The sequence below is a fragment of the Felis catus genome, chromosome C1, assembly GCF_018350175.1.
Source record: "Felis catus isolate Fca126 chromosome C1, F.catus_Fca126_mat1.0, whole genome shotgun sequence".
Classification (NCBI taxonomy): domain Eukaryota; kingdom Metazoa; phylum Chordata; class Mammalia; order Carnivora; family Felidae; genus Felis; species Felis catus.
Window position 1 is genome coordinate 53,916,648 of NC_058375.1, and position 20,562 is coordinate 53,937,209.

Below are 20,562 nucleotides of genomic sequence, written 5' to 3' on the forward strand. Positions count from 1 at the left end.
AAGGTGATCATTGTTTTCCTTATCACCATCATATAGGATTTGTCACATGCACTAGGGCTCAACCTTTAGGCACCAAAGGGTGGTTACAGAGAATAAGCACCTACATGTTAAGGATCTTGAACATAATATCATATATAATGAACTCAGGGTCAAACATGGAGATATCTAAGATTTAGGGAAACTTTTACTTCAGTGTAGATTTGTACTTGCTTTGAGGAGCTATTTACCACATGAAAATTTTCAGTTTGTTATTCCTTAGACTGAGAGCAATTGAACACAGGGCCAGTTTATAGTAGTCTGTCAGTGTCTGTCCATTTAAGAAGCTGATTTCCTTGCTCATAAAATGACAAATGAATGAAACAGGTGCTTCTATGAGTTACTCTTGAAATGGTAATGTAGGTGTTACATTGTTAAACCATGAGCGCGTCCTTGAAAAGTCAAGGGTAAATTGAATCTTAGCAAGTGGAGCTGCGTTTTAAGTGAGCTTACTAAGAAACCCATGGTGAATTTTTCTGTAAGTTAAAGATGGCCTTTCAAACTTTCTTTTTTTTTGCATTTTCATTCGGTTAGCAGATACTGAACACTGATTACTTGGCAAGCACGACGTTAGGCCTGGTAAAATGTGATGAATGTTGTCTTTAGCTACCAGAGGTGCTCAAAATACCTGAATTATAAATAAATAATATTCTCAGGTTAACAGATAGTCAAATAATAGTAAAATTTGTTGCATCAGTTCTAAAACAGCTTTTAATATATTAACACTTGTGCAATCTTGAAACCTTTTAAAGATGTCAAATATATGTCATAAGTCGTGTATTTTTCTTAATGCTTTTCAAAATGGACGATTTCTTAGATTTGATGAAATGCAGCATTTGAGTAGGGCTTTAGTGTTAATTATGTGCTTTCATGGACCTTATTTCATTTGATTCTTTCTGTGAGGGAGGACAAGTAGTCTCTTCAACTTCATGGAAAGGGAACGTGGCTCTGAGTGGGAAATTAGATTATAGAACACCTACATGTGGAGAGTCCTGAACTCATAGTTGTATTTTTCTTCCCAAAGAAACAATGTCTTTTTAATCTGCATACACATATATTTATACATGTACACATGTGCAAACACAACGGGGGATAACCTTCTTTCAAAGTGAGGGGCTTTCTTTTAATGAATATGAAGATTATTTTTCCTTCTAGTGATTAAAACTAGGCCAAAGAGTAGCCAAGTATCAATTTTCAGGAGCACAATATATCAAGTCCTCTAAGCCAGATAGTTACAAAACAAGATTGCCTATTGGGAAGCCACATACATTGAAAACTTGCAGGTTTCACTGAGCAGAACCTACCCTGTGGATAGTAAAGCAAGGGGAGTTCTGGTAAGGTGTCCCAGCCATTTTTCACTGGCCACCCTTAGGTCAGATCCAAGAAATGACCCAAAGAGCCATCCAGCATTCACTTTGACCACTGGAATTGTCCCCTCAGACTGGTGCAGTGGCCAAAGCATAATCAGAAAGACTGGATTTTGAATACTGATCGCTAGCTGTATGAGCTTGGGCGAGTAACTTAACCTCTCCAAGTTTGCCTTAAAAAAAAGGGTAACACCTTTGCAGGTGGTTGGGAAGGTGGAAATTATGGTAGATAAGGTACCTGGCAAATGGAAAGTAACTAGTGACAGTTATTTTTATTACTGTTAGAGATTCAAGGAGGCACAGGTTTGGGGGTATTGAGTTATCTTAAAAAAATGCCCTGGCTGGAAAATTTGTCCTGTCTTGTAGGAGACCCAGCATTCCATCAGACATCAGGAACAGACAACCTCATTTCCAAGGAACTATTGTAGGAATAGTTGAGGTTTTCTTCTATTAAATATTACCAGCTCACTCAGTTTTTCCAGCATATTTCCTCATCTCTCTTGTGTATTGCTCTATGTGTAACTCTTGACAGCTGCCACTATTTAAGCATGTGTTCTGTAGTAAAACCTTGATTAACTGGGACTTAAAACTGGAACACTTAAACGGTCATGGTTTTTCCCTCTGGGCTTCATTTGGAGAAGGAAGGAAATGACAGCTAAAGTTTTGAGAAGGATAGGAAAATTTGAGAACTAGCAAGAATCCTGTAATCAACACCTTCAGTTTTACTGCTAAGAGGGGAATGATTATCAAGGCTACTCTGCTGATTAATAATAGAGTCAGGAGAGGGTTCCAGCCCATTGCTCTTTCTTCTGGACTGTGGCCTAAAGATGTGGCTTTTGGCATCTGTCTTGGTGCTGTTACTCCTATAGTTCTGGCCACTACTGTAGAAGTCTCAAATTCAAATGCCTTCAAGGGCTGACTGATGGTAAGAATGAGTGGGGCAGGCTGGGTATTTCACATGGGGAAGTGGTGGTGAACTATGGCACTCAAGCTGGAGCCTATGTACCTTCTGTGGAGGCATGTAAGCTTACAATGAAAAAAAAAGACAAACAAAACATGTTTGGGGGCCAGACATGGCCTGTTGGTCCTCAGTTTGAGCACTTTGCATTGTTTATATCCATAGACCTTTATTCAATAAGGACATAATCTGAATTATATACCTGAGGCATGTTGCCAAAGAGAGTTTCAATGCTATTCATTGATTTATATTAAAGCATTAAATTGAAGAAATGCATTTTATTTTATTTATTTTTAAATTTATTTTATTTATTTCAATTAATTTATTTTTTAATTTACATCCAAGTTAGTTAGCATATAGTGCAACAATGATTTCAGGAGTAGATTCCTTAATGCCCCTTACCCATTTAGCCCATCCCTTCTCCCACAACCCCTCCAGCAGCCCTGTTTGTTCTCCATATTTAAGAGTCTCTTATGTTTTGTCCCCTTTCCTGTTTTTATATTATTTTTGCTTCCCTTCCCTTATGTTCATCTGTTTTGTATCTTAAATTTCTCATGAGTGAAGTCATATGATATTTGTCTATCTCTGGCTAATTTTGCTTAGCATAATACCCTCTGGTTCCATCCATGTAGTTGCAAATGGCAAGATTTCATTCTTTTTGATTGCCGAGTAATACTCCATTGTGTGTGTGTGTGTGTGTGTGTGTGTGTGTATATATATATATATATATATATATATATATATACACACACACATATATATATATATACCATATCTTCTTTATCCATTCATCCATCGATGGACATTTGGGCTCTTTCCATACTTAGGCTATTGTTGATAGTGCTGCTATAAACATGGGGGTGCATGTGCCCCTTTGAAACAGCATACCTGTATCCCTTGGATAAATACCTACTAGTGCAATTGTTGGGCTATAGGGTAGTTCTATTTCTATTTTTAATTTTTTGAGGAACCTCCATACTGTTTTCCAGAGTGGCTGCACCGGCTTGCATTCCCGCTGGCAGTGCAAAAGAGATCCTCTTTCTCTGCATCCTCACCAACATCTGTTGTTGCATTAGTTGTTAATGTTAGCCATTCTGTCAGGTGTGAGGTGGTATCTCATTGTGGTTTTGATTTGTATTTCCCTGATGATGAGTGATGTTGAACATTTTTTCATGTGTCAGTTGGCCATCTGGATGTTTTCTTTGGAGAAGTGTCTATTCATGTCTTTTGCCCATTTCTTCACTGGATTATTTGTTTTTTGGGTGTTGACTTTGATAAGTTCTCTATAGATTTGGGATACTAACTCTTTATCTGATACGTCATTTGCAAGTATCTTCTCCCATTCTGTCGGTTGCCTTCTGATTTGCTGATTGTTTCCTTCACTGTGTAGAAGCTTTTTATTTTGATGAGGTCCCAGTAGTTCATTTTTGCTTTTGTTTCCCTTGCCTCTGGAGACGTGTTGAGTAAGAAATTTCTGTAGCTGAGGTCAAAGAGGTTTTTGCCTGCTTTCCCCTGAGGATTTTGATAGCTTCCTGTCTTACATTTAGGTCTTTCATCCATTTTGAGTTTATTTTTGTGTGTGGTGTAAGAAAGTGGTCCAGGTTCATTTTTCTGCATGTTGCTGTCCAGTTTTCCCAGCACCACTTGCTGAAGAGACTGTCTTTAATTCATTGTATATTCTTTCCTGCTTTGTCAAAGATTAGTTGGCCATACGTTTGTGGGTCCATTTCTGGGTTTTCTATTCTGTTCCATTGATCTGAGTGTCTGTTCTTGTGTCAGTACCATACTGTCTTGATGATTACAGCTTTGTAATACAGCTTGAAGTCTGGGATTTTGATGCCTGCAGCTTTGTTCTTCTTTCTCAAGATTGCTTTGGCTATTCAGGGTCTTTTCTGGTTCCATAGAAATTTTAGGATTGTTTGTTCTAGTTCTGTGCAGACTGCTGGTGTTATTTTGATAGGGATTGCAAGAAATGCATTTTAGAAACCTGATCATACATAACAATTTTTGCATTTTGCCACAGAGAGAACAGAGCCAGAACTCTTTGTTGTCCAGTTATGTAGGCAAGTGCATTCAGATGTCACAGTGGGTAGGACATTTACAATTGGGACCCTAGGACCCCTTACTACTGCTATACATAGACATTCAAACATTTATAATTAGAACCCATAGTGAAAAATACATTTATGTCATTATTGAGGAGAAACACAAACATACTTTCACCACACAAACTCAAAACAGTAGTTCAAGAAACCATATCTTACCATATGCCAAAAACCGATGTTTTCTGACCTGTTTCATTTAATAATGGTAATGAATTGCTAAGTTTATTTTTATAACCTAGTAAAACCATAACGTACAGTTTTTAAAAAATCACTAGACTAGGTGACACAATTGCATTTTATTTGTTAATTTATTCACTACTTTATTAATTCAGTAGATATTTACTCAATCTCTAGTGAGTGTGAGGTGCTCCTTTAGACATCATGAGGGATACAGACATTAGAAAACATGGATTTTGTCCTCAAGGAGTCTGAAATCTAATAGGAAAGAGATGCATAAAAATATCTAAAATGTCAAGGCAGAACAATTTCTACATTATACATAACGTTTTTATATTAGCCTAATTTTACAGATGGAAAATTACAATTTTTTTAAAAAAGTTACTTATCCTTGGGGTGCCTGGGTGGCTCAGTTGGTTGAGCATTAGACTTTGGCTCAGGTCATGATCTCACGATTCATGAGTTCGAGCCCCGTGTCGGGCTCTGTGCTGACAGCTCAGAGTCTGGAGCCTGTTTTGAATTCTGTGTCTCCCTCTGTCTCTGCCCCTCCCCCGCTCACACTCTGTCTCTCAAAAATGAATAAACGTTAAAAAAAAATAAAAAAGTTACTTATCCTTATAAAAACAGTAGAATGATAGTGATAGCAGATAACATTTGTTATGCACTAACTATATGTTAGGTACTGATTTAATTCTCACTACAGCCTTATTCTGATAGTACTATTCTTATGCTCATTTTACAAAGGAAGAAAGTGAGGCAGAGAGGTTAAGTACTTTAGGAGATACAGCTAAAAGAGTCTGTAGAAATAGGGTTCAATCCTAGGAAATATGGTTCTAGAACTTCAATTTTAACCGGTATGTTATACCTGGAAATTTAAAAGCACGGATCATATTCCCAGATGGGTCATGGCATATATCATCTTCTACTCCCACCACAAAATATTGTGACATCTGTTGTGATGGGAGAGTATTTTGAGGGGGTGGACGTGATGGGCAGGAATGGGGCCTGAACATTCCTCAGTGTGGATAACCTTTACCAAGTTAGTAAAAGTGACTTACTAAGTCAGCAGTAGAAAAGGCAAAGGGAAAGAATGCTACCCCCAGATCCCTGAAGAGGGCATCTAATTCTTTGGCTATGTTCCATATGTGAGGTCGTATTGTCGAGATAAAATAAATTGTGGAGCAATCTTGCTTTTGGAAAAGCAGGAGAGTTTGGCTCTAAATGTTCACCTTGGATTTTACCAGTGCCATCTCCCTTCCTTAAGCACAGGTCCTCATTCAGAATAACACAGACAAATTTCCATTAGTATAATCCTGGAAAAAATAATACTGTCCTTTATTGAGCATCCCCCCAGGGAAGAACTAGGACTATTGTGCATTGAGGACACAGCCGTGCCCAAGCCAGCCCAATAATAGTGATAATAGTGAATATTTGTTAAGTACTTACTCTCTATGTGTTAGGTACTAATTTCTTACTTCAACTATACAGTGATGCTGTTTTTACTATGCTGTATTTTATGGAGTAGAAAAGTAAGCTCCTCATGCATAAGTGAACTCTTTATGAATTTGATCTTTAGGATAGTAAAGACAATTTTAGTGTCAAAATTGGTGTGTATTTCAATTTAAGCCCCAAACTAGTTTTTAGACTGTTGTAAATTAACATAGTTATTGTATTTTCCTGCCTTTGTATGTTCTTTATATCCTTAATTTTGTAGGGTCATTAATAGTTACTCCTTTAAAAAAAATGTTTATTTATTTATTTTGAGAGAGAGAGCAGCAGCAGAGGGGCAGAGAGAGAGAGAGAGAAAAAGAGATCAAGGGTTTTGGGGGGGTGCAGAGAGAGGGACAGAGAGAATCCCAAGCAGGTTCCATGCTGACAGCATGGAGCCTGACGTGGGGCTCATCTCACAAACCATGAGGCCATGACCTGGGCCCAAATCAAGAGTTGGGATACTTAACTGACTGAGCAACCCAGGTGCCCCAACAGTTATTCTGATTAATTTTATTTACGTTAAATTAATGTCAAGAAAAAAATTCAGTGGTCCCTTGAGCCCATTCATGTTTTTCTTTAAATTTGCAAACTGGGGATATAGATATCCAAAAATACAAAGGCATATGTTTCATCTTGATTTCTTCCAGCAGTATGTCTGGAACTCTCAAAACAGTTGAACAAAAAGAACTGAGAGAGCTCTTTTTGAAAATAATTATTTTTCACTTTTGAAAAGTGGTCATGTCTAAATTCTCTTAATCCAGTGATTATAAATCCAGAATTTGCCAAGGCATATGATGGATACTAGGTATTTACTCTCCCTGTGTCTCAGTAATGAATTAAGAGAGAAGGAAAAGTGCAGAAAAAGATGATTTAAAATGTTATTGGAAAATATGTATTTACTAGACTTCATAGAGTATTACTTTAGTCAAGTACATAAAATAGCTCAATCTGACAGATTTGGAAAATTAAAAGTATGAAATCTGTGTTTAAAATTTTATTACAGTTTTAACTGCTCTCACTCAAGTTGTTTGATCTTGTAAATGAGCATTAACTGCAATTTGTGATTTGGGTCACACCAGACCTTTTTCAGATACTGCACTTTGGAAAGCAACTGGTCAGGGAATTGAGGTCTTCCCAGAGGGACTGGAGGAATCTGCAGCATTCTTGGCCTCTACTGATTCGTCCTATTCTTCTAAGACTTTGTGTTTGGGTGGTCCTTGAATAGGCAAATGTCTTTCAATCCAATTAATTTATTTTATGTAGATCTATGTAGAGCTACAGTTTCTTGGAAACTTAGGGTCCCAAGTCATTTGGACCCAAGCCTCTTAGACGTTGTTTGATTTCATGTCCTTAAGTGATCAAAATAACAACAAGAGAAAGCCACGAAAGGTGAGAAGGCAAAAATGCCTTTGTGTATGGGCTTAAGCAAATTTTACATACATGCACTTTTTTCTTGCTGATCCGTGATGAAACTCTGCCAAATGACTTTTGAAAAGCTCTTTACTTAGTCATTGCAAGTCCTAACAGGGAAAAGTATCATTTTAAACCAGGATTTTACTTGAAATGATAAAAATGAGAGATACTTCTGCAGTATTAGTAATTCAGGTGAAAATGAACATTTGGCAATTGCATTTTGAGACTTAGAGTTATGTCCAAGTTTTGCAAGCCATGAAACATATAATGCTGGGGTTCTCTTTAAGAATAAGAATATAAAATCACAAATATAAAATTAGGTGCATAACCTTGCAAAGGGCTTCTGCAAGAAAGGGGTTTTGACCCTTCAGCTTGATTAACTTTGTGATTAATTCTGCACTGATAATGAGTGACTGCTTTCTTTGTTTTCTGAAAATTATGAAAGAAAAAAGGGGGAGGGGCTAGAGAATGGAAAGAAAATCCTTGTCTAGCTTGCTTCCTAACCATCCCCTCAAGCCAACTGAGTGGTATAGTCCTTTCTCCAGGTCCCAAGGTAAATGATGTCAGAACTGAAATTGCACCTGATTCGACCTCCCCTCCTCCCCCAATTATTCGTTCAACAAATAGTTCCTGAAACAGTCACATCTACTCCCAAGGTGGAATGGACCCTGTCTCGTACTTAGAATAGCCAGCTTTTTGAAATCTCACTTAGGGATCATTCCCTTTATCCTAAATGTGCAAAATACTGCTGTTTCTTTCTGTGTTAGCATACATATAACTGGCATTTAACATGCGTTCTTTTTCTGTTCAATTAAGTTACAAGTCAGTCCTCCAGGACGATAACCTTTGATATGCCGAATCTTCCAGCAAATATAGGCTAAGTTATACAAAATGGGCGTGTCTGGATTTTACCAAGAGACCCCCTCGTCCCCAAAGCTTACCAAACACAGACACCCAGCCTCTTTCTTCTTTACCTCGCGCGCGAAAACACCCACTACCCAGGTCGTAGTAGTTCCCTCCCCCTTCCACCACGCCCCATTTTCAGCCCTCAGCCCCCCTTCTTCAGAGTCTCCCCTCCCTTACTCTGTCTCTTTTCTTCCCTCCCCGTGGGCCAGCCGCGCTTGGAGCTGCCCTGCTGCGCGGCGGGGCGACGCGGCGACACCTATAGGATTGCTTCCGGGCACTCCCCAGCCAGAGGGTGGCTGGCCCGGGTCCCGGAGCTCGGAGCTCGGCAGGGCCGGCGGCTCCGCGGCGGCGCCGAGGACGCGCGCACCCGCTAGCCCTCCCGCCCGCGCCCTCTTTTTCAACCTCGGTCGCGCCGGGCGCCCAGAGCCTCTCTTTGCCCAGGGCGGTGGCTTTGCCGCGCGCCCCGCCAAGCTCCTCTCTGGCGGCCGCTCCCTCTTTCACTCATCTATGCGTCATGTCGGACACTTGATGGTTTTTTTTTTCTTTTTCTTTCTTTCTTTCTTTTTTCCTTTTTAAATTCCTCCTTCGAGCCCTTTCCACCTTCCATCTCCCCTTCGTTTCCCAGGTTGATTTTTTTCCCCCCTCTTCTCTGGGCTTGCCCATGAGTCTCCTCGGGAGCTACCGGAAAAAGACCAGCAACGATGGTTACGAATCCTTGCAGCTGGTGGACAGTAACCGGGACTTAAGTGCGGGAAGCGGCGCGGGTGGCGGCAAGCAGAGAGTGAACGCCGGGGCGGCGGCGCGGAGTCCCGCCCAGCAGCCTCAGGAACGCGCCAGCACCATGGACAGCTCAGGTAGCGCTGGCGGCGGGGTGCGCCCCGCTGAACTCCACTGGGTCCTGCAAGAGGCGGCCCACTCCGCTAGCCCGAGGCTCCCACCTCAGCCTTGGCCTGGGAGGGGCCGGGATGGAGCGAAGGCATCTAATACCACCAGGGTGTCGCGTCTCTAATTTCTCTAGTTCCTGGAGCTAGGAAACGTTAGATCTGCCTTGAGGCCCAGTGACTGTAGCGAGCGCCTCTTAATCTCGCTAGGCTGCTGAATACACCAGCTGGAGGCGGGGAGAGGAGGGGAAAGGGGAGGGAAGGGGTGGAGGCGAGAAGGGAGAGGGTGGCGCGAGGAGCCACTGGGAAGGAGGGCAGGGAGAGCAACTGCCTTCACTACCCAGCTGGATGAGGGGGAGAGGTGAAGGAGCAAGTGCGTTGAATGTTTTTGCAGCCTGCAGTCGGTATTTATTCCAATTATTATTCTCGTAATGCTGATGTCATTTGCAATTCTGCAAAGCTGTGCCTCTTCTCAATTTGGCTGTCTGCTAGGGTTAATGCTGTTACCTTTCTTGAGCAATTTTTACCTTGAGCAAATTTTTATCTAGAGATCTTTTACACAGCTTTAGGCTTTGTACGATGAAATTTATTTCATCGGCTATTGACTTTGATCTTATCTTTTTTGCATTGAGTGTACTAATATATCATAAACTTTACATGTAAGGAAAATGAAAATGCCTCTAAACTTTGTATCTGGGCTTGCAACCTTCGTTTATAAAGCATTTTGACAAGTTGGATTTCTCTCTGTTGGAAATGCTCTTTTAGTGATTTCCATAGCAAAACTGTCATTTAATATACGTATGTTGGACCAGGGGTATTATTATAGCTGTTTGCTCACCTTTTCAAGGAACCAGGATCAGAGGATTGTTTACATAGAGATAATTTATAATTGAAGTGCTCAGTGTTTTGTTCTACACAGGTAACTTTAATATATTGGACAACTGAGGAATCCAGAGGAAAGATTCATGTTGGGTTTTTTGGGAAGTAATGAAAAGAAACTGAATTTAATTCCTGCACTTTGGAAGTAAATGCTTGTTTCTTTTAATTGTGTAATGGCTCTCCCTGGACTACCATTTTCTATTTTCCTCATCCCATAGGTGGGATAAAATATTGTTTACAGATGTTCAAGTGTCCTGGCCTGAAAACATATTTTACCCATACAAGCTCTTACTGAAGTTAAATAAGGTGTTGGTGCAGTGTTTTCTCAGGACCATTTTAAATTAAAGCTAAAGTTACCCGAAGGGACTAATGGTTCTAACAGCTTTGGTGTTGATGTTGTACACGGGTATTTGATTTATGATTTTCAAATCTTTGATAAAGTCCAGAGCATCTTTTGCCTGGATGTGATCTCTTTTAAATCTTAAAAAAAGATTCATGCATTCCAAATGATGCCATCATAATCCTTTCTGGAACGTAGTGGACAAGTACACGCATGACTGAAATGGAATGAACAGTTTTCAAATGAGTGAGGGAGAGCCCCACTTCTGGAAAATGAAAGAAATATGAAATTTTGTGTAGTTTTCACTTTTCATAGGGATTTTTGTTTTAAGAATTGGAATTTGTTTTTAAAGTTTGTTACATCCTAGAATAAATTTAACACCTATTTCCTGAGTCTGTTATATGCCAGGTACTGTGCTAAGGACACTTCTGGCCTTTAGGGGGCTCATATAATAGTAGTAGTAACTCAAACACACAGCAGCCTATATAGTAAGTTCTGGATTTTTGAGGATTGTCTTTTTTACCAAATCACTTTTTCAATAGGTTTAGAGAATAAAAATGAATTGATAAACTTTTATGATGGGAAAACATTTTATTAAGAATATTGTTATCTCTGGGGCGCCTGGGTGGCGCAGTCGGTTAAGCGTCCGACTTCAGCCAGGTCACGATCTCGCGGTCCGTGAGTTCGAGCCCCGCGTCGGGCTCTGGGCTGATGGCTCAGAGCCTGGAGCCTGTTTCCGATTCTGTGTCTCCCTCTCTCTCTGCCCCTCCCCCGTTCATGCTCTGTCTCTCTCTGTCCCAAAAATAAATAAACGTTGAAAAAAAAAAAAAAGAATATTGTTATCTCTAAAGCGCTTTGCTAGGAGTTGATTCTTCAATTTGATCAAACTAGCCTTGTATGAAGAGGTTGCAGGGATTCCTCCCTTTCTCCACTCCTCTTTCTGCTTAGGGGAATGTTGTGGCTGCCTTAGGGCAGTACTATTTATCTTCTGACTATTTTGATGCATAATTGCAATCGAGCGAAGTCTGGGAGGATGCTCTTTGTTCGGTTTGGATGAACGATTGGGTCCTGAGAGTGGGGTTTCTTTTAGTGGGTAGCAAGTTTCATTGACTAGTGCAACTATATCTATCTTGTCTAATTATAGTTCTTTCTATTCAGATCCTCAAAGAGTGGCCTTGTGCAGTGTAAATGTATCCATTTGTTTAAGACATTTAATTAAACTCATGGATCATTTCTAAAGCAGCAGTGATCTACCCATTTATTCAACTCATTGTACTGTGACATGCTAGATAGAATAGGTGGTTCATGGGGCTTTTGGTCTAATAGAAATGTTTATGAGTAGAAAAAGTATGTCTAGAGGATTTAAAAATAAATCTAGAGGACTTAAAGCTTAGTTTTAATAATACCCTATGCTTGTATAACTATTTATAATAGGTAGAACATTTTATCTTTATCTTTTATCTATCCATCTATTTATATCCAAGTTAGTTGGCAATATAGTGTAAAGATAGTTTCCGGAGTAGAATTTAGTGATTCATCACTTACATGTAACACCCAGTGCTCATCCCAACAAGTGCCTTCCTTAATGGCCGTCACCCATTTAGCACAATCCTCCACCTAGCACCCTTCCAGCAACCCTCGGTTTGTTTTCTGTATTTAAGAGTTTCTTATGGTTTGCCTTTCTCTCTGTTTTAACCTTATTTTTCCTTCCCTTCTCCTGTGTTCATCTGTTTTGTTTCTTTTTTTAAAATTTATTTGAAGTTTATTTATTTTTGAGAGAGAGAGCGTGAGCACATGACGGAGTGGAGGCAGAGAGAGAGGAGAGAGAGAATCCCAAGAAGGCTCTGTGTAGAGCCTGACATGGGGCTTGAACGCACAAACTATAAGATCATGACCCAAGCTGAAATCAAGAGTCTGACACTTAACTGACTGATCCACCCAGGTGCCCCATGTTTCTTAAATTTCACATATGAGTGAAATAATATATTTGTCTTTCTCTGCCTGACTTATTTCGCTTAGCATAATACATTCTAGTTCCATCCACATTGTTGCAAGTGGCAAAATTTCGTTATTTTTGACCACCGAGTAATATTCCATATGTATATTTTCACACACCACATCTTCTTTATCCATTCATCAGTTGATGCACATTTGGGCTCTTTCCATACTTTGGCCATTGTCGATAGTGCTGCTATAAACGTTGAAGTGCATGTGCCCCTTTGAATCAGCATTTTTGTATCTTTTGGATAAATACCTAGTAGTGCAATTACTGGGTTGTAGGGCAGCTCTATTTTTAATTTTTTGAGGAACTTCCATGCTGTTCTCCAGAATGGGTGCACCAGTTTGCATTCTCACCAACACTGCAAAAGTGTCCCCCTTTCTCCACATCCTTGCCAACATCTCTTGTTGCTGAGTTGTTAATTTCAGCCATTTTGACAGGTGTGGGGTGGTATCTCATGGTGGTTTTGACCTGTATTTCCCTGATAATGAGTGACATCAAACATCTTTTCATGTGTCTGTTAGCCATCTGGATGTCTTCTTTAGAAAAGGTCTGTTCATGTCTTTTGCCCATTTCTTCACTGGATTGTTTTTTGGGTGTCGACGAGTTGGATAAGTTCTTTACAGATTTTGGATACTAACCCTTTATCTGATATGTCATTTGCAGGTATCATCTCCCATTCTGTTGATTGCCTGTTAGTTTTATTGATTGTTTCCTTCTCTGTGTGGAAGCTTTTTATCTTGATGAGATCCCAGTAGTTCATTTTGGACACTTATCTTATTTCGTTTCCCCAGAAATCTATTAGGTAGGGTAAGTGGCATATGTCTAGTCTTAGAGATTTGATATCAAACATCTGCACTATTGTTACTAGCTGTAGAACCTAGAAAAATTTTAAGCCTCTTCCCCATTTATAAAAGAATCATAATAGTTGTTCTTAAAATAGAGCTTTTAGTTTGAGGCATAAAACAACATTAGGATACATTTGCAGTTTTTTTTTTTTTTTTTGTGTTGCTGTCAGTGTCTTTCCAATTAGATGAGGAAGCTTATTCTTAGAGATGGTAGGAGACTTGTTCAAGGTAAAATAGCTACTTAGTTGACAGCAAGATTCAGGTTTTCTGACTCTGAGCTCTAAGTTTTTCTCCATTGAACGGAACTGTTTTCCTGTGTAGGTAATAATATCAACTAATTATTGAGATGGAAACAATATTATCTCCTTGGATTTCCCCTCTGTTTTTAGATGAAAGAGTGACAGATGTTCACAGAAGTATAATGACTTTCTAAGTCAACAGACTCTCAAGTGGTAGATTCCAGAGCAGCCCCTAAGCCAGAACTGTTTCTAGAGCTGTCTGCCTGCCCTGACTCACTTTCTCTTCATTTGAATTATTCTTTAGAAAAGATTGTCATTCAAAGGTCATCCTCTCATTTCCCAGATGGCACTGCAGCTTTCCCAGTTCATTAGCTCAAAACCCCATATTTCTTTTGTGCGCATTTCACCTACCATGGAAAGCAGAATCCACAAATGTAGAACTCCCAGTCTTGAGTCACTCAATTGTTCCAACATTAGGCTTTACTTACCAAGTTTGTAATGACAAGCCATAAAACAGAAGTCCAATTAAAAACTGTTTCCAGATTTTAATGGGACTTAAGAGTATAAAGATAATGAAGAATGCTAAAATAAAATACTTTCCTGTTTCGTATAAATCTGATTGAAAGCAAAAATTACCTTTAAAAAATCCTATTCTGTAGGATGTAGTGTTTAAACACAGCATCTACATTTTAAATCAGGCTTTCAGGGCACCTGGGTGGCTCAGTCAGTTAAGTGGCCAACTTCAGCTCAGGTCACGATCTTGCGGTCCGTGAGTTCAAGCCCTGCGTTGGGCTCTGGGCTGATGGCTCAGAGCCTGGAGCCTGCTTCCGATTCTGTGTCTCCCTCTCTCTCTGCCCCTCTCCCGTTCATGCTCTGTCTCTCTCTGTCTCAAAAATAAATAAACGTTAAAAAAAATCAGGCTTTAACATTATGAAGTCTTTATTTGGATAACTTCATCCTCCGTTGAAATAATATAAGCATATATGTGCTAATATCCCTTTCTTAGGAATACCTGTGCATTTAAGGGTCTTGTAAGGTGAAGGGAAAGTGACTTACTAATTTATTTAATGTGTGGCTAAAGTTTGAATGTTTCTGGATAGCCATTTAAGGATGCATCTGTGTCAAAGTTCAAATTTGCTTGGAGACTGCCAGGTTTCATAGACTTAAAAGGTGAATCTTTTGAATCGAGTTTTAGAAAGATGACCATATAGTCTATGATATGCACCTTCTGTGATGGAGTATCACTGCCTTTGAGGCTATACGTTTCCACTGTTCTCATCCTTTTATTTAAGCAAAATTGGACTTTTTGCTCTTTAGATACAAAATAAATCCAATCCCTTACCCACATGGCCACCCTTAGAAAATTAGAGAACATATCCTGTTTCTCTTCTTAGTCCAGTTTATTTCTAATCATACATATATATGTATATATATACGTGTATATATGCGTGTGTATATGTATGTGTATATATGTATGCATACATATATACATACATATATACATGCATACATATACATGCATACATACATATACACATATGCATACATACACATATACACGTATACATACATACACATACACATATACATATATACATGCATACATACATGCATACATATACATGCATACATATATACACATACATATATATATAAACGTGTGTGTATATATAATATATAATTTTTTTAACTTTAGTAAGGTTTTTTAGTCAATTTTTATTATAAAAGTTTTTATTATATAGGTTTTCCATGCTCTTGTTAAAAAAAGAATTAAGGGTTACAGAAAAGAATGCAATGGAAAATATAAAAATAGGGGCACCTGGTGGGTCAGTTGGTTAAGTGTCCAACTTTGGCTCGGGTCATGATCTTGCAGTTCGTGGGTTTGAGCCCTGCATCAGGCTCTGTGCTGACAGTTCAGAGCCTGGAGCCTGCTTCAGATTCTCTCTCTCTCTCTCTCTCTCTCTCTCTCTGTTCCTTCCCCACTCGTGCTCTGTCTGTCTCTGTCTCTCAAAAAAATAAACGTTAAAAAAATTAAAAAAAATAAAAATGAGTGTCCATAGGATTGCAAATGAAGAATTTAGTGGTGAATGTTTCTGTTTGCTTCTTTCTCTGCAGTAAGGCGAAATAGGGGTGTCTGAGGTAACTGAAATGAATATAGTTGTTTTTCACTTTGAATCTTATAAATAAGATATCTCTCTTGACTTACATATAACATAAAGAATTTTAAAATGCTAGAAGTAAAGGAAGGCAGGAAAAAAAAGCAGTATTGACTAAGACTGATTACATCCTTATATGACACCAATATAGAGATTGGAGAACAATATAATTGGTACCACTTTATGACTTCATGGAATAATATCTTGCCAATGAAAATATATCCCCACTGCTCTCAGGATAAAGCCCAGAACTGGACTTTATCTTAACTGGACATTGGAAGCCCATCATGGTACCTCTGCAAGCCAGCCCAGTAGAACTTCTTGTCCTTTCTCCCCTGGTGGGTCCTCCCACCCCCATGTCTATGCTTTCATGTACACTGTTCTCTCAGGTTAGGCAAGCTTCTCCCATAGCCACCTAGATGTCCACTTTTCCAGGTTATTTTCTACTCATTCTTCAGCTCCTTTACCCCCGGAGGCTGCATGGGATGACCATTCTCCCTGCACCTCCAGCAGCTTGTATGTCCCTGCCATACCTCTCATCACACTGGTTTGTGATATGTTGCTTGGCCTATCTTTCCCTCTAGACTGTAAGTAAAGTTCAGAACTGTGTCTTACTCACCTTTGTCTTCTTGTCACTGCGTGGCACTGATAAATACTCGAATGAATAAAAGCATGAACTGATTTTGAATTTTTAAAAAGGGCATTTTTAATGAAATGTACCCATCCAACTCAAAAAATAAGCATACAGCTAGATTTTAATAGAAATGAGGCCAGACTTAATAGAAATGAAACTGTTGGCAGAAAGCTAGACCAACTCAGTAATGAGCATTTTTCATATGCAAGGACACTAGAGGGGAGAGAAAGATAATTAATACATAGTCCCAGACCCCCAAGAGATTTCTAATGTGGAAATGTAAAGAAATAATAAGCTTACCAAAAGACTGCTTTTTTGACAAAAAAAAAATGCATTGTATTATGCCATTCATCATTAAGATAATTTTTTAGCAGAAAAAAACCAAAACTAAATGTGTATAATTTTTTTTAATGAACTAACAATAGATGATTTTTATCTGTAGATTTGTGTGTTTCTTCATCAGTATCACAAGTTTGGAATCTTCACTATTAAAAGGTTTATTATTAAAAATTTTGGGGGTGTCTAGGTGGCTCAGTCAGTAAGTGTCTGACTCTTGGTTTTGGCTCAGGTCATTATCTCACCATCATGAGATGGAGCCTTGTGTCGGGCTCTATGCTGACTGCGGAGCCTGCTTAAGATTCTCTCCCTCCCTTTACTTCTACCCCTCCCCTGCTAACCCTCTCACTTTCTCTCTCAAAGTAAAAATTCTTTGTTTCACCTTTGGTCATCTGCAGTTGTAGGTAAGCATTATGGTAACGTTTTATAACCTGTACTCACCATTTTGAACTCCTTTTGGAAAGAGTCTATAATTTTGAGGTGAATTAAAGAATCCTGGGGTTTATTTTTTTATGTTTATTTTATTTTTTATTTTTTTCTTAAATTTTTTTTCAATGTTTTTTATTTATTTTTGGGACAGAGAGAGACAGAGCATGAACAGGGGAAGGGCAGAGAGAGAGGGAGACACAGAATCGGAAACAGGCTCCAGGCTCTGAGCCATCAGCCCAGAGCCTGACGCGGGGCTCGAACTCACGGACCGCGAGATCGTGACCTGGCTGAAGTTGGACGCTTAACCGACTGCGCCACCCAGGCGCCCCTGTTTATTTTATTTTTGAGAGAGAGAGCACAAGGGGCAGAGAGAGAGGGAGACAGAGCCCAATGCAGGACTTGAACTCACAAACCCACGAGCTGTGAGATCATGACCTGAGCTAAAGTCAGATGCTTAACCGACTGAGCCACCCAGGCGTGCAAGAATCCTGGAGTTTAAATTGTACATTTCCTTATTGGCTCAGGAGAAAACTAAATTATAGTTATTGTATACTAAACAACATCTCTTGAAATTACTTAGAAGCTTTTGACAGAGCAGTTCAATGTCTGAATAATAAGTTCTTCATGGTCCAAGGAATTAGGAAATTTCATGACATGTGCCAAGAGATCTGGCAATTTCTACTTCGTTTATTGGCTTTACTTGACATCTACAGGCCGTAGCCTAGTCCAAAATAGCTTTTTATTTCAGTAATACATAAAAGCATAATTTAAAAAGGTACTAAGGATAAAAAATTAAAATTCAGCTGTGTGTGATGTTAACAAGGCAAATAACCCCACAAGGAAGCAATCAGATGATTCAGTGCTTGCTACGCAGGTTGGGTTTGCACATGCAGAAAATTACTGTTGACATGTTCAAGTGTAGTACTATACCTGGTGGCTGGCGAGTTTGGCACGTGTTACAGCCACTTTCTGATTTTAGAAATGTTATGCTGTAGCCTGGGTGGCTTGGTCAGTTAAGCGTCCAACTCTTGATTGGCTCAGCTCATGATGTCACAGTTTGTGAGTTCTAGCCCCACATTGGGCTCTGCACTGTCAGTGCAGAGCCTGCTTGGGATTCTCTCTCTCTCTCTCTCTCTCTCTCCCTCCTCCATTCTCTCTCCCTCTCAAAAATAAATAACTAAATTAACGTTATACCGTAAAAGAAGTGCATTTCAGAATTGGGTATATTTGGCAAAAGGCAGGGCGAATAAGTGGTATAATAATAGACACATATAGTGCTATGGAGTGCAGAAGAATGATGCTTAATTTCAACCAGTGCGACTAGGGAAGGCCAGAGTAGAAAGTGCTGTTTGAGCAGGAGGTCAGTAGGTAGACAAGGAAAGGAAAATTGATTTGGGCTGAGATTTAGGGCATAGTGGCATCATCATACATGCATGGTGTGTTGAAAGAACTACACTTAGGCCTGGAAGCTGGAGCCTATATGGGTTGGAAGAGCTACAGTGGATGGCATTGGGAATACAGATTGAACCTAGATCAGGGTGAGCCAGCTGAGAAGGTTGGACTTTATTCTGTAGGCAATGGGAGGATCCTGCAGATTTGGGAGAGGGGCTGAGGCAGGGCTGAGTTATCCACAGGCATAGCACCTAGGGATCAGAATAATTTTAAGGCCAAGAAAAATGTTTTAATTTTAATTTCTTTTACAAAGCAGAATAAAATAAATGAGTATAACTGTAGGGAATTAAGGAATTCGTTTTCATACCAGTGCAGTGAGTGGTGCCTGGGTGTCTCAGTTGGTTAAGCATCTCACTTCGGCTCAGGTCATGGTTTCATGGTTTGTGAGTTTGAGCCCTGTGTTGGGGTCTGTGCTGACAGCTCAGAACCTGGAACCTGCTTTGAATTCTGTGCCTCCTTCTCTTTCTGCCCCTCCCCCACCATGTTGTGTGTCTATCTCTCTCTCAAAAATAAATGAACATTAAATATATAAACATAAATATATATTTAAATATATATATATATATATTTTTTAAATGGAGGAATGAGCACACGGGGGCAGAAGTGCCTAGGGCCCACAAAGGTCTTGCTGCAGTTCCAGATAGAAGACTGTAATAAGTGAGCACTGGAGACATTCTGCAGCTGCATAAAAGATGGACCCCATCTGTGGTTCCCAAGTGTGTCCTGCCTGCATTAGATTTTCCTGAGATGCTGGTTGAAAACACAGGTTCCTGGGCCCCAGGGATTTATGATTTAGGGAGGGGGCATACTGACAGAGGGGGTGCATGTACCTGGGGGACAGGGAGAATAAGTAAATGCCCATTAGGTTGATGACCTGAGAAATAATGACAGCCCAGTGAAAAAAAGAAAGAAGTAGGTCTGGAAAGCATTGCACAAAAGAATGGGCAGACTGACAGCTAAAAAGTGGAAGTGGAAAATGTGACCAGGGGTTTTCTATGCATCGTGAGCATACTAGAGAGAGGGCTGGATATGCTGTCAGGTTGGCACAAGGTTTCACCAGGGTTTCAGCTTTTTGGTAGGCTGCCCATTAGGCTGTGCAGATCTCCATGGGAGTGCTGTGGAGGAGGTAGGAGGCAGGAGGAGGGCCTGTGTTTGCCTAGCGGAGGAGTAAGGTAATCGGTGGAAATGCTAGAACTGAAATTCTGCGGCACTGGGCTGACTCCAGGCCAGTGGCCGGAGGCCAGGATGGTGTAAAGTAGCCAGCCTGCCCTTATGCCCATTCTCAGGGGCAAGCCCCAGGCTCTGGGCCCTTTCTTGGTGATGGAGGCACGGGAAGAAAGCTCAAACACCAGAGAAACTTGCAGGATGATTATTGAAGCAGGAATTCTTGGAAACAGACAAATGCCTGAAAAAAAACAACAACACCCCGACCCCTAGAAATTCTCAAGGACTGCCTTGTGTTAGCCTTTGGTCACTTGAGCATCACAGCAAAAATCAGCAGGCTGACATTTCTCTTTGCTGCTTATTCTCCCTTCGCTGTCTCTCTCTTCTGTGATCCTTCTTCCCAATATTCTCTTCCTTCTGCCTTCTCTTCCTCCTTCTCCTGCATCTTTAGCTTCCTTGCCCCCCTCTCTCTTCTTCCCCTCTCCTATCTGCATGTCCTCCCCTTTTCCCCAGTAAGTGAGTCAGCATATTGGGGAGACTTGGAACCCCATGCTGTAGGAAGGTGTGTGGATGACTGTAGTTCGGGGGGTATTTGTGTGGGGGTGTACATGTGTGACTTAGATCCCAGGCTGCTTGCTGCTTGTGATCCAATGAGTGTGAACACTGGTGTCACTTTCCAAATTGGGTAATTGCATCTGACCTACCTAAAATTTCACTTGCTGTTTCAATTAGCCAAGTGTTCTGCACTGTGA

General features: G+C 40.1%; 1 protein-coding gene across 3 annotated transcripts in view; it reads left to right on the forward strand.

Annotated features, from left to right (window-relative positions):
• Positions 1-20,562, forward strand: part of DNAJC6 (DnaJ heat shock protein family (Hsp40) member C6) — a 150,984-nt gene that overhangs the window by 40,214 nt on the left and 90,208 nt on the right. Inside the window, exon 1 of one of the 3 annotated variants that reach the window (XM_003990160.6) lies at positions 9,100-9,307. The exons of the other annotated variants lie outside the window; for them this stretch is intronic. Coding sequence (XP_003990209.1) covers positions 9,115-9,307 — 193 coding nt within the window. The 5' untranslated portion in view covers positions 9,100-9,114. Of the gene's footprint in view, positions 1-9,099; positions 9,308-20,562 lie in introns of those variants that run through there. 3 annotated transcript variants of the gene reach the window in all.